Source organism: Lissotriton helveticus, chromosome 5_1, assembly GCF_964261635.1.
Source record: "Lissotriton helveticus chromosome 5_1, aLisHel1.1, whole genome shotgun sequence".
In the NCBI taxonomy this organism is placed as follows: domain Eukaryota; kingdom Metazoa; phylum Chordata; class Amphibia; order Caudata; family Salamandridae; genus Lissotriton; species Lissotriton helveticus.
The window spans coordinates 1,019,604,151-1,019,617,496 of record NC_136065.1 but is presented as its reverse complement, the minus strand read 5'-3'; the positions used below and the strand labels follow the sequence as shown (position 1 = coordinate 1,019,617,496).

The following is a 13,346-nucleotide window of genomic DNA, read 5'->3' as shown; positions in this document are numbered from 1 at the left end:
CATAGTTCTCCTGGTACCTGTAAATAAGTCTTTTCCACGCCCATGCATTTCTTGTCAGCTTTCATATATTAACCAGCTTCTCTTTAATCCCCATAGTCGAGCCTCTCCTCCCACATTGGCTGTTTGGGCTCTACTCCTGCCCAGAAAGGAATGTAAAGATGAATTTCGAACCGGTGGAGACCTGTTCTGTTTTTTCAGCAAGTTTTCTGGAAACGCCAGGTACTTCTTCTGAAAGAGTTGGGGGAATCTTGTAGTTTTCCACAAACTTCTAAATCTGTGTTCCCTTATCCATAAATACATGGCAGGCTAAGATGAATTCTCTTCAGCGAGGGGCAAATGGAGGCTGTCTCTCTGCGCGTCATTTCCCACTCCGTGCCCCCAACACGGGTAAGAGAGGAAATATCATAAGGAGCAGTGGAATGCGGCATTAGACATGACAGCAAGAAATAATGGGGTGTCGTGGGCAAGGGGGAATGGATAAAGAAAGAAGATCCAGGGTGGAGGGGGACGAAGAGACAGAGAAAGAAAGCAAAGGAAATGACTGGAGAAGAGGGGAAATTGAAAACTAAAAGATATCTAAGAGCATCAGTGATGCAAAGAAGGAAAAACGCCAAGAGACGAGATACAATGCAAATCGTGGGAGAAGATTTTAAATAAATTGTGTGAAGTTGATGAGTGTAACGCATGTATGAATGGATGTATTCATGTAAACGAACATGTCTGAGAGGCAATCGCCGAGGGTACTGTACTTCCGCGTTCGAAGCTGCATATCAGGAAATGCTTTTTCTTTTTCATTGGGTTGTCTCTGGGTGACAAAAGCAAGTCCCCGGTCGTTAAAAATCGAATAAAACAAAAGCTGACAGTCTGTCCTCCATCTTCTACCCCTGATGAGCCTGTTATCAGGGGGTATTTCATCGAACGTTCATTATGGCCGTGGAAAGCACAGAGGCCTCCACCGCCCCTTCCCAGACCCGGGCACCGTCGTGACGGGCGCCCCTCGTGGGGTAAGTGTGCCTGCTTTCTTTGTGGGCTGTGGTTCGGTTGGGAGTAGCTACTTGCAAGCTGCTAGGTGATCCTGCATTCATGGCCTAAGCCCCGGGCTATGGTTTACTTCTCTGAATTTGAGAGCCGGTTCTATGCATGGGCGAGCTTTGAGTAGGAAATAAGCATGTTTGTCTTCTAGGCAAAGGCCAAGCTCTGCCCCACCTCCTCCTTTGGACCCTGGCAGAGTTTCATAGTGGGGGGCGTTGGAGGGAATCACGCATGGTAGTACCAATATATTACCACGCTAGATGTTTACATTTGCCTTATGTTTTTGGAGGAGCAGCAAGAGGCGATGTTGTACCTACTTACCTTTGGTTGTACGTTTATGTCTGGCAGGACTTTACATTCTACGTTCTCCAGCCACCAAACAGAAACGGGTGCTCAAAGGTGCTATTTCAATAGTATTAACAGGCCACACTCTGTGATTTGAAAGCAGCCTGCCTGGCCTCATTTCAAGGCGTTGTTAAATCTGACCCCTTTCCCCAGGTTATATGGGGATCCAGATCGGTCTAGAATAAAAAAATAGGTCGGTCCGAGCGTCATAAAAAAAAAATATATATTGGCACACATTTGCTGAGTACGTCTTTTTTGAGATCCTTGCATGGTTAGTGCTTGTGTGGGTGGAGAGGGGTAACTGGCCCAGTGAAGCTATTCGTCCCCCATCCTTCCTGCCGTGACGTCTTGGCTCTTGCAGACCTGCTGACAGTCTTATACCGGTAAGCCTACTTAGGGAACATGTTGCTTTGTTTTGCTTGATGCCTGGATTTTCTAGTCTTTGATGAATTGTGTCGGGTATAATGTCTCTTGCCTGAGCGGCTACCATGTGTATGTATTTCCAAGGGGGAGAGGCCTATACTTTCACTCAGGAACACTGCCTTGATTTCATACTTGAGGGGTGAGACTTGAGGCTTAATGAGGAGGGCCTAGCCATATGGTCATTACATATATCTATCAGTGATGGCATTATGCCTTTAGTTAGCAGAAGCTTGGATCATAAGTGGCTCTGTCTGTGTGTGGCTCTGTCTGTGTGTGGCTCTGTCTGTGTGTGGCTCTGTCTGTGTGTAGCTCTGTGTGTGTGTGTAGCTCTGTGTGTGTGTGTAGCTCTGTGTGTGTGTGTAGCTCTGTGTGTGTGTGTAGCTCTGTGTGTGTGTGTGGCTCTGTGTGTGTGTGTGGCTCTGTCTGTGTGTGGCTCTGTCTGTGTGTGGCTCTGTCTGTGTGTGTGGCTCTGTCTGTGTGTGTGTGGCTCTGTGTGTGTGTGGCTCGCTCTGTGTGTGTGTGTGTGTGGCTGTGTGTGTGTGTGTGGCTCTGTGTGTGTGTGGCTCTATGTGAATGACTGTGTGGGTGGCTCTGTTTGGGTGGCTCTGTATGTGTGTGTGGGTGGCTTTGTGAGTGTGGCTCTGTGTGGGTGTAAATGCAATAGGTCATGCATTTGCGAGCGATTAAGCTATTGGCATTGTAAATGACAATGCCATTTATTTAATGGTTAAGCTATTGGCAATGTAAATGACAATGCCATTTCTTTATGATTTAAAAAAAAAATGTCACGAGCAATGCCAATAGCTCTACCTTTAATAATGCCGAGACCATTGCATTGTAAATGCTTGTTATGTATTTAGTCCTGTGTACGCCTTTATGGACGTCTTGTTGCGGGTTCATCAAACGTGAGACTATCACTCTATTAGCCACATAGAGATTGCTAATACGGGCAGTGATGGACTAAGGTTTGAAGTCTCTATTCTGAAGAAGACATAGAAGGGTGGAAAAAACATTGAAAGTTCCACTGTGGGTGGACAGTGTTGAACTGGGACCATGGCTATGTTAATTTACTCGTTATGCAAAAAAAGGTTTTAAATTACAAATGGGTTTATGACTGATAAATGCTTATTTTTATTCTGTACATATGTAATGTTTTATATGGAAAGGAATTAATACATGTACATTACCCTGTACCACTTTAACATTACTAGAAAATTACATTAAGGATTAAAACTGATAGTTACACGAAAATAAATATTTAGACGCACACCTCTAGTTCCTCCCTTCACCGATAAGGAAGCGGTCTTGGGCATCTCTGCCCAGATGCTAAGTGTCGCTTGTCAGGTTTTGTGTATCTACACCATCACCAAGTCATGTACATGCAGTCTGAAAGCTGGGGAGTGAGAGACAGTGGCTCACACATAGTTTGATGTCTGCATAATTAACCACAGTTCTATCCACAGTGGTGGAACCCCTGGGCAGAGGAAAAAAAAAAGACTAGAACCGTGGTTAGTTCCTTTTAAGAAAACCATTTATCTGAAATATGTTTAATTTCTCAATTTTTCAATACAGTATTTAAAAACGTACATATGTACATTGATGCATCCATAAGATCCATAAGATTCATGACCAAAAGGTAGATGTGTCAAAGGCAATTTACACACCACCATTTGGAGAAACTGCAAAATGGTCCACATGTCTCCTAGCTATGTCAAACAGCAGCAGCAAGCTGTATTATCCAGTTACAGACAATGCACATCAGACACATGCAGCTGCATCCTAGCACATTTTATAGTGTCTTGTCAACTGCATTTTGGATCGATCATCAGGACAATGTGTAGCCAGATTACACATGTACTAAAAGTACAAGACACAGTCACAGTCTATGTTGTCATGTACGCAAGTATCACAACAAACTGAGCCAGCTCCAAAATGGCTGTTAACTGGAGGGTGATATACCTGGCCTGCAATTACCATTTCTGAGTGATGCCCCCCCCCCCTAGTCACTGGCCATCAGCAGTTGTCAAACCAGGAATGGGACATAACATGCTGGATCCAGAATTAACAGGCCCAATACTGCATGTCAATCATGATTCTGAGCTGTTTTCCATGGACATTTTCCTCCTGCTTTTATCAAGAAGAAAGCGTGAAAAGAAAAGAATTAGGTTTTGCTGGATGGGTTCCTACATCCGGTAAAACTTGGAATCACGTGCCACTCTACAGAACTCTCATTTGGTCCCTAAATTTCTTCATATTTGTTACAAAAGAGGACTACTTTTGAGTTATTCAAAATAACATTCCCGGACAAGTGGGCAACAGAACAGTTAAAGCACCTCAATTTACTTTGTTGAAATTGCCCTCCAGTAGAAAGAGATTCAGAGGACAAAGTCCAACATAGTCAACCTTTTCATTATTGAGGCAGGACCCAACAATGGGCATCAGGGAAGCCTGCACACTGCTGGAGAATCCAGTAGACCGCATCCAGGCATGCAGATTAAGGACTACACTGGAATCAACTGCCCTGCCAAGGGAAAACGTGGTATACAAACCAGTGGAGATAACATATGTGGCTATGCTGTCCACCATGTATTGTCTAGGCCAAAGAGGCCGTAAGACATTCCAGGACTGCAGGCGAGATCTCGCTGGCCATCTCCCAAAGGACATAGATGTAACGACCTAACAGGCAGAATGCATTGACAGACCACAAGGCCAAACTGGCTGAAGAAAATAATGTGTTTGCCAAAAGCATTAAGACTCTTATATTCCCTACCAAGAAAAGTGGTGGGGAATGGATTCACTTTGCTGATCGAGGCCTGCACAATAAAGCTCTCTGGAGTTGAATGGGTGGTGAGAAAATCTGGGTCGCCAGTCACTGGTCTAGGAGGACTGGCAACCTGTTTGTTTACAGTAAGATTAGAACATGGCTTCAACCAGGTATCGATCAGAGTATTTGTAAGGTAATCATTGACTGAAAGGTAGCAATGGCGCAGATGCTGGTAGCCCAGGCTGTAGGATCTTTGTCAAAACGATATTTTAGTCCCAATGAAGGGCAGCTGTAGCTCTAGCATGTCAGCTGCCCTTTGAACCACCACTGAAAATGAGGCGCTCTCCTCCATTGGTGGCACATGTGGAGAGTCAAACTACATCTGGGGGAGGGAGGTGTCAAGCACACAAACGTTTTGTGAATCAAGGTATAAGTCATCATCAGTGTAATGAAAGGGAGAAAGTCATCTCCCTCCCTATCATCAACATTCTGGAGTGCACCCTGCTCATCCACAGAATCATAGTTGGAAACAAAAAGATAATAGAGCCTCAGTTGGTAGCTGCGATGCGGTAGAAGCACAGGATTGGAGTCAGGCGGCATGACGAATGGTTCTGCTTTTGTATTTCCATAGCACAACGTCAATTCAGGATCTGACATAGCCATTAGCACGGGTCATCCTCTGGGAAGTGGAAGGAACCACGGTGGATCAGGGCCTGGTGTGGAAGTCTGTACTGGAGTTAGTAAGGTCCTGTTAGTCGGTTCCAAGGTGAAAGACAGCGCCAAGGGAGGACCCTAAACCCCCCAAACCCTACCCCAATGGCAACCCTACAGAAGGATCGCTCGATTCCTTTGGGCCTGAAGGCACACCAAAGGGAGCTGGAAGGGCACATATTATCTACAGCATGGCCTCTCTGAAGGCCTCAATCTGCTGCTGGGTTGATGATCCTGTTCAGGGACTGACAACCTCGACAGAGTGTGAATTGAATGTTGATGCCCTTGCGCCTTCTCCTGATGTCAGAGAAACTTTACTGAGGTAGCGTCACGCTTTCATTTTTCATGCTTGTGTTTGGACTTGGATGTGCTGGTAGCCTTAGAGCAAGGACGGTAACGATCTCAGAAACGGCCCCAAAATCAGAACAGAGTCCTGGCACGTCACTTGGAGTGGTACTTATGCAAAGGCTGTGATGTACAGCTTTGTCTCCCAGTGTTAAATCACCTCCAGATGCATTAAGGTACGCTTATCACACAGCGTAGAGTCGTATACCAAGTCCAGGCACCAAAGGCACAGCTCATACAGATCCATGACCGACATCTCCAGACTGTAGTCGCAGCACAAATTGAATCCTTGCATTTTCAGTGGGGGCATCATTCGATTAGCACACAGGTTGTCAGAAAACCAAAATATTCATCAGCAGAATTCCCCATCTGGGTCAAAATTCCAAAAAGGAATTGACATCAAGGTGCAGGGGTGGTGCTTATAGTCAGCTTTGCTACATCCGGGGCAGTATGAATAGAAAGCGTAGCTACAAAGCATCAATTAGCGGCACTAGGGAGCACTACTTAGATAAATCTGCAGATCATATCTGGCACTAGGGGAATATTCTAAAAAGAGGAATCTGCAATTAGAAGTATCCATCAGGAACTAAACTTGCAGAGGCACACAGCACAAAAACGCAGAGTGGCACAACCAACCTCTATAAGGAGCATTGATCCGCATATTCCAGAATTACATTGTAACCAATTACATACAGAAAAGAAAGGTAAATAAGAAAGGTCAGGAAGATCCACTGTTCATGTACCATATGGGATCCATATGCTCGCCCAAGAGGCTGCATAATACTAAGGTAGGATACAATTCCAACAATTTACGGAGTACTCATCTTTTCTGTAATTTAAGTGCACAACGGACCAAAGGGTTTGAACTTCACTTAAAACTGCTCATTTTGCTCAGTGTAGAAACTAGGGCAAAACTCAATTTATTGTTATAAGGGTCCAAATATTGGCGGAGAATGCTCCGGCTATCCCGTTCAGTGCAGGCTCAGTTCTGGCAGTCTTTCCCCTTCTTTCTATGACCTCTTCGCTGGATTTGATGGCATGTCTAAAGTCTGGCTCCCCGCGGGATGCCTGTCCCGCCAAGTTTGTGGCGAAAATGGCTGCAGCCATTAATCCATATGTGAACCCCCTGCTGAACTGCTCTCTTGCACAGGGTATGGTTCCTCAGTCATGGAAGCAGGCGATGATTATTCCCCTGCTTAAAAAGCCCGGACTGGATGAGGAGGTACTGGCGAACTACAGGCCTATCTCGCTTTTGCCTGCTTTCGCTAAGATTATTGAAAAACATGTGCATAAGGTGCTTACCGATTATCTGGAGTCCCATGATCTACTGCACCCCACTCAGTCTGGATTCCGCTCTAATCTCAGCACTGAAACAGCACTCCTGGAAGTTTCAGAGGCTATTAAGGAGGTGCTGGATCCAGGTGGTAGGGTGATGCTGGTGATGTTAGATCTGTCGGCGGCCTTTGACACCGTCCCCCACGAGGGTCTCCTCGCAAGACTTTTTGAGATCGGTCTGAGGGGGACGGTGCTCAATTGGTTTCGTTCATTCTTGACAGACCGCCGACAAACGGTCTGGGCCTCTGCTTGCTCCGCCGAGATGTCGCCATTGGGTGTCGGAGTCCCCCAGGGCTCAGTTTTGAGCCCGACTCTATTTAACATCTTTATGACCCCTCTGGCGGCTCTGGCGGAGTCTTTCGGGGCTCAGATCGTTTCCTACGCGGATGACACCCAGCTCCTCTTCACCTGTGAGAGTGGTGCGGACTTTGATGGAGGGAAGATCCGGGGTTGCCTTGAGGCTGTTTTTCAGTGGTTCCAACACAACGGCCTCAAGTGCAACTCGGATAAATCTGAGGTCCTCTTCTTCGGGTGCAGTTCAGATCCGGACTGGAAGGTGTGGTGGCCTGAGAACATGTTTCCACCAGTAAGTTCGTCCCAGGTGGCTAAAAACCTAGGGATTAAAATTGACAACGGCCTGACATTACGCTCCCAGATAATCGGCCTCACTGGCACTTGTTTTGGCCTGCTCCGGATGTTGCGCAAGTTCCTCCCTTTACTATCGGAGGAGCATAGGAAGATCATAGTGCAGGCGATAATTGGCTCGAGAATTGACTATTCGAACATTCTTTATCTCGGCCTGCCAGAATATCTGCTTCAGCGGCTGCAGGTGGTCCAGAACTCGGCAGCACGGGCTATCTTTGGACTACCTCGCCGTGCCAGAGCCTCGGGCCTCCTGCAGGCGCTTCACTGGCTTCCCGTTCGGAAGCGGATTATCTTTAAGACCTTGACTCTGGCGCATAAAGCTCTGCATGCCTCCGGAGCAAAATACCTTCAATAAGGTTGGCCTTTTACCATCCAGCCAGGCCCCTGAGGTCAGGATCTTTGTTTCTCGCCGTAGTTCCTCGGGTCAAAAGGGCGCGTATTGGAGGCCGCTCTTTTAGATTGCTGGCTCCTCAGCTCTGGAATGCGCTGCCAGTGACCCTGCGCAGTATTCCAAACCTGCTGGCCTTCAGAAAGGGGCTCGAAACTTGGCTTTTTACTTCTTAGCTGCTTCTTCGGGTTTCTTCTTCCCCTTTGTCTGGATTCTTTTCTTTGTTTTTTATGTTGTTATGTTATTAGATAGGTGTGCAAACTAAAGCGCCGGGACACTCTTTGAGTAGCCGTGCGCTATACAAAACCAAGTATAACATAACATAACATAACATAACATATTGCAGACATCTGGGAAACCTACAAAGTGATGCTGCATCCACCAAGCCCCCTTATAGCACCCTGTCTTTACATCATGTGACATCTTTCTGACACTTTTTAAGTCTGGTGTTTCTTAGTGTCCCTCTAAAAGGACACTTACTTTTCCAACAAACAGTTCCCTCTAATTTCACACACTGCCTGTATTGCGTGGTTAGTCACCCATGCTAGGTGGACATTCCAAAATATGTTGTATCGTTGGTGGAGGCGAAGACACACATATAAAGGCATCACAACATGGTTAAGGTAAATACAAAAATAAATAAAAAATATTAAGAAAAAGACATTATATAGCAGAAAGCAAGGTAATATATCCTGTCAGCTCAGTATTCTTGACAGAAGTCCAACTTCTTCCTACCCTAGTAACCTCCGGACATACCATCCAACAACATTCTATTCCTTTCACAGTCAAGGAACACTCAGACATACAGACTTTACAAGAACAGCCTGCTAAGAGTTAACAGCTTGTTTTTCGGCTCTCGCCATGACAACTAATATATCACATAATCGGTGTATAATATTGAGGTCCAAATATTAGAGTCCAATGCACAACTGATACCAATAACTTTCTGGTCTGTTTCTTCACATACAAACTGTTGTCCTTCCTAGTCTGCCTCACCCATTCACAGGAGGCAAGCCTACAAAAATTTGAACTTTGGACTTCTTCCAATTCTATGAATTGCACACTGCCTCTTGGGTACACAGGATTACATTACACCAACAGCAAACACGATAAGTAGGCCTATCAAAAAGTTAGTATTTCTCTCCATATATTTTTCACCTGCCTAAGCTAAGCTTACACTATTTTTTCCTGCGATAAAACTGTTCACAGGCGACTGAAGACCGCTTGACTACCCTTGCTCGGTACATTTTGAGCCTGCTACAATGGACACAATCTTATTTATCTTACAAATAGTAAAGCACCTTGAAAGGTACTACATTCATAACAGACCTCTGTGAAATGTGACCACAACTTCCCCTTCTGACCAACTGAGGTGATCATGGGTAAATTAATTTATCTCACAAAGCTTAGGATTCAATATCGGTCAAAATTGAGTGTGCTTATAAGCTGGCGATCACAGTATTGAGGCCTCTAGAAAGATCCGATCACCTACGTTCATGTAGAGTTACTAAGTAAAAGCTGCTGGAAGTTCTGGTGGCATCATACCTTGCTGCAGGGACAGGGCTCCAGGTTCATGAGACACAAAGTCGCTAATGCAGACGAAGAGCTTCTCTCCAGATTGTATGCTTGGGATCGTCAACTGCTCCACAAAACTGCTTGGAAATTGCCCTTGATAGAAACAGAACAATGATTGGCAGACTTAAAATTATCATCGGTCATAAGAATATAACCCACCCAAAAAACAGGCATCTTCCATTATTTCATTTTTACTGAAATCTGAAGACAAAGTAAATATTTATTACACCTGCCCCTATGATTTACGTGCCCACACCTCTATGCTTCCTGACTATCACATAAAAACATGCAAAAAGATAAATTCACCAAGGAGACCAATCCAAACAGTGATAACACAGAACCTCAGTTAGCAGCCAGAAGACCCCCTAATGTCCTTTGTAGGTCGAAAGCCTACCAGACATCTTGGGGACATTCAGAAAGCTTCCCTGGGAGTTAATTCTGCCCATTGCTTACTACCTTTGGCTTTATGGTTTGTAACTCACATTTCATTGCTTTCTATTTATTAGCTCTATTTGTTTTAAGCTGTCCAGCATGAGTTTGTCCCTTCCCTTGCTCAAACCTTGTTTACTGTATCCTTCCGAGATCTCCCCTTCTGTAAACGGCCTTTAAATCTTGTTCTTGTTCTTTTGTCACATTTGCTGTGCATTTAAACACAAAGGTCAAATGTCAGGTTCTGTCTTCCAAGGGAGCTTAGTGTTTACGTTTTCTTTTCCTGTGACTTCAAAGTGAGAGCCTTTATAGGAAAGCAAGAGGAATGCATATTACCCTCCCCATGGAGCCTGCCCCTCCTATGCTCTAGCTTACGAGGATGTAACATAACCCTTAAAACTGGCTTGCAGGGAGGAGGTTCACAAGCATTCTGTGGCAACAAAGATTCATGTAGAGGTTCCTCTATCAAAGCACTGTTGGCTTTTGCTCAATGTGATCCTCTGGTGAACGTCTAAAGATCTTTCTGTTTACAGTCGGTGAGTTGGAATACCAAACCCTTTTTAGGTCTCGCCTACTCATCGCACATGCGCTGCATAGGAGGGTCTTTAGCCGTCACTCAGCTCATTTTCAAGCACACACTCTGGCTTGTGGCTGCATCCACCTTGCGGGAGCGAGCAGCAGCGTACTTGCTAATTGGCCGCTGCTTGCTCCCACAAGGCAGATGCGGCCACAAGTGTGCTTGAAAACAGCTGCTGCCTGTTCCCTTCTCAACTGCTTGTCTTTCACGTGTGCGCTTGTTTACATTCAGCGGCGTGTGTCAACGCTCCTGGTTTCGTTTCTTTAGATGTGAGCTGGGCCGGCATCTTTTCGTAGGCAGACCCGCTTCATTGAACTTCTGTTCCAGCTCTGGCCCGTCTCTGCAGCAAGCAGTCAGCCACTCCAGTTGCTGTGTCGCTAGATGGTGCTTATGGGCTCTCACTGCGTAGGCTTCTGCTGGTTTTTAATTGTATATGGCATTAACTCGACACAAAGGTATTGGAGCGCTTTAAATGAGCTCCAGTGAAGTTACACAAGGACACAGTCATTATCTCGTAGGCACTTGGAGATTAAGGGAAGTGCGCAGAATCACAGGATGTTAAGCCTAGGACAACATTGGGACCTGGGGCTCCCGGCCACGGGAGGGTGCACATATGTTCCTTCTCTCCACCCTTTTAACACTTTCCAACGCCTCGCTGCTTCCCAGGGAACGGCATGTTAAATGTGAAATATACAATGCAAAAAGTTCCATTGATGCAGCGGGCCTGCAGTTTGAGGATTTTTAAAAATTGTATATAGCATTAACGCGACACGAATGCATTGGAGCGCTTTGAATGAGCTCCAGTGACGTTACATAAGGACATATTCATTTTCTCATAGGCAATTGGAGATTAAGGGAAGTGCGCAGAATCACAGAATGTTAAGCCGAGGACAACATTGGAACCTGGGGCTCCCTGCCACAGGACGGTGCACAGATGTTACTTCTCTCCACCCTTTTAACCCTTTCTAACCCCTCGCTGCTTCCCAGGGAACGGCATGTTAAATGTGAAATGTACAATGCAAAAAGTTCCATTGATGAAGCGGGCCTGCAGTTTGAGGAATTTTAATTAAAAAATGTAATTGTTTATAGCGTTAACTCGACACTCAACATTAATTGTTGCATCACTAAAAACGTATAAGGTCCCAAAGGCGAGACCTATTGGCTATGCCAATGTTTGTTAATAATAGCACACATTGGCAAGCAGAAAGGTGTAGCCTACACAACTACACCACTTTATGAGCACTAGCCTTAGTATGTGAAAAACGTTAAGTGGTACCGTGCCATAAAAACCTAGACAACACAGATTACTGCTTTCCAGAAAACTACAAACAGTAGTCTGGAAACCAACTACATTAATCACACTACAGCCTTAAACATCCTGCCTACGTCAAAACATAGTTTGTATACCATTTGGTGGATATGTGTGTTGTCAACAATGAAATAGGTGAACATGTTCCAGTAAAACAACAACGGCCTACCACCGGGGCCAGCTTTAGCACTGCTGGCACTGGAGCCACACTCTACGCCTAGGGTGACCAACCAGTCGTAATTTTCATGGACTATCTGTGAATTTGCTTTATGCCCATTGTCCGTGAAGGAAGTTTCCATGGGCGGCCTTTGTCCGTAATTGTAACTTTTGTGCTAAAGGACGAATGTTAACTCCAACAGTTGAGATGGCTCAGCTGAAGCAGGAGGGAGGGGTGTCTCCTGTGCAGTGATCCCGAGGGAGGAGCAGCTAGAGTGGCAGGCTGCTTCAAAGAAATGTAAATGTGGGCAACTGCTTGAATGCTGGTATAGGTGTTAATTGATAGAGTTCACTTTAAGCTGCCCGAAGTGAAAGATTTCTTCTTTTTAGGAGGTATTGTTACTTGTTCCAAGCTGAGCTGTGACGTTCGTGCTTCTAATGGACAATTGTAATACTGATGGACTAGATGCAATCTGCATATTACTAAAATGTACACTTAGAAATCACTTTTTTGTCTTTAACCTAAAATTATTTCTGCATTTTGTGAAGCCAATTTTATACTGTGCGTAATGCACATTTAAAATAGTGACTTATAAATTCACAGTGCTCTCTGTGAGGGGCAGCGACCTATTAGCACTAAAATACACAAGTCACAATGCCCTGCTAGCCAAACAAGATTTCATTTATTGTGCCTCTGGTTGCCCACACATACATCTTCAGTGATTACCATAATCAACAGATTTCATAATATAAAATAGAGTATTTCCCACTGATTAGTTTAACTTGCATTTATTTTTAATTTAAAGGTGTGAATTATTTCATATGCAGTTACCTGATAGTAAAAGATCAATAAGAAAGTAACTGAAAATGCTGTTCCTTTTAGCCACACCTATGATTCCGCCTCCACGCTCACTGACCCCGTCACAACTGCACTCAGGATCACAGTATCCATTCCTTTTAATTAATGCACTTCAACGGTTGCATTGACTAGCTATGTTAAGTCTGAGAAAGCCAGTGATGTTGGCATATAGCTTCCCATGGTCCCTCACCTTCACAATGTATCCTTTTATTTTAAATAGATATTGTGTCAAATTAGCCTGTGATCTGTACTTACTCAACACAGCCTATTATTCGTCAGTTATTTAAATAATCAATCAATCGGGGGCTTTTAAAGCGCGCTACTCACCTGTGAAGGTCTCAAGGCGCTGGGGGTGGGGGGTCTGGGGTTGCAGCACAGGGTTAGTCGAAAAGCCAAGTCTTGAGGCTCTTTTTGAAGGTGTGCAGGGTAGGTGAGCATCTGATGTTGACCGGG

The 13,346-nt window shown here is 45.0% G+C and overlaps 1 protein-coding gene across 1 annotated transcript in view; it reads right to left on the bottom strand.

Moving 5' to 3' along the window:
- Window positions 1–13,346, bottom strand: part of DNMBP (dynamin binding protein) — a 534,728-nt gene that overhangs the window by 282,160 nt on the left and 239,222 nt on the right. Inside the window, exon 4 of the mRNA XM_078643534.1 lies at window positions 9,534–9,656. Coding sequence (XP_078499660.1) covers window positions 9,534–9,656 — 123 coding nt within the window. The remainder of the gene's footprint in view (window positions 1–9,533; window positions 9,657–13,346) is intronic.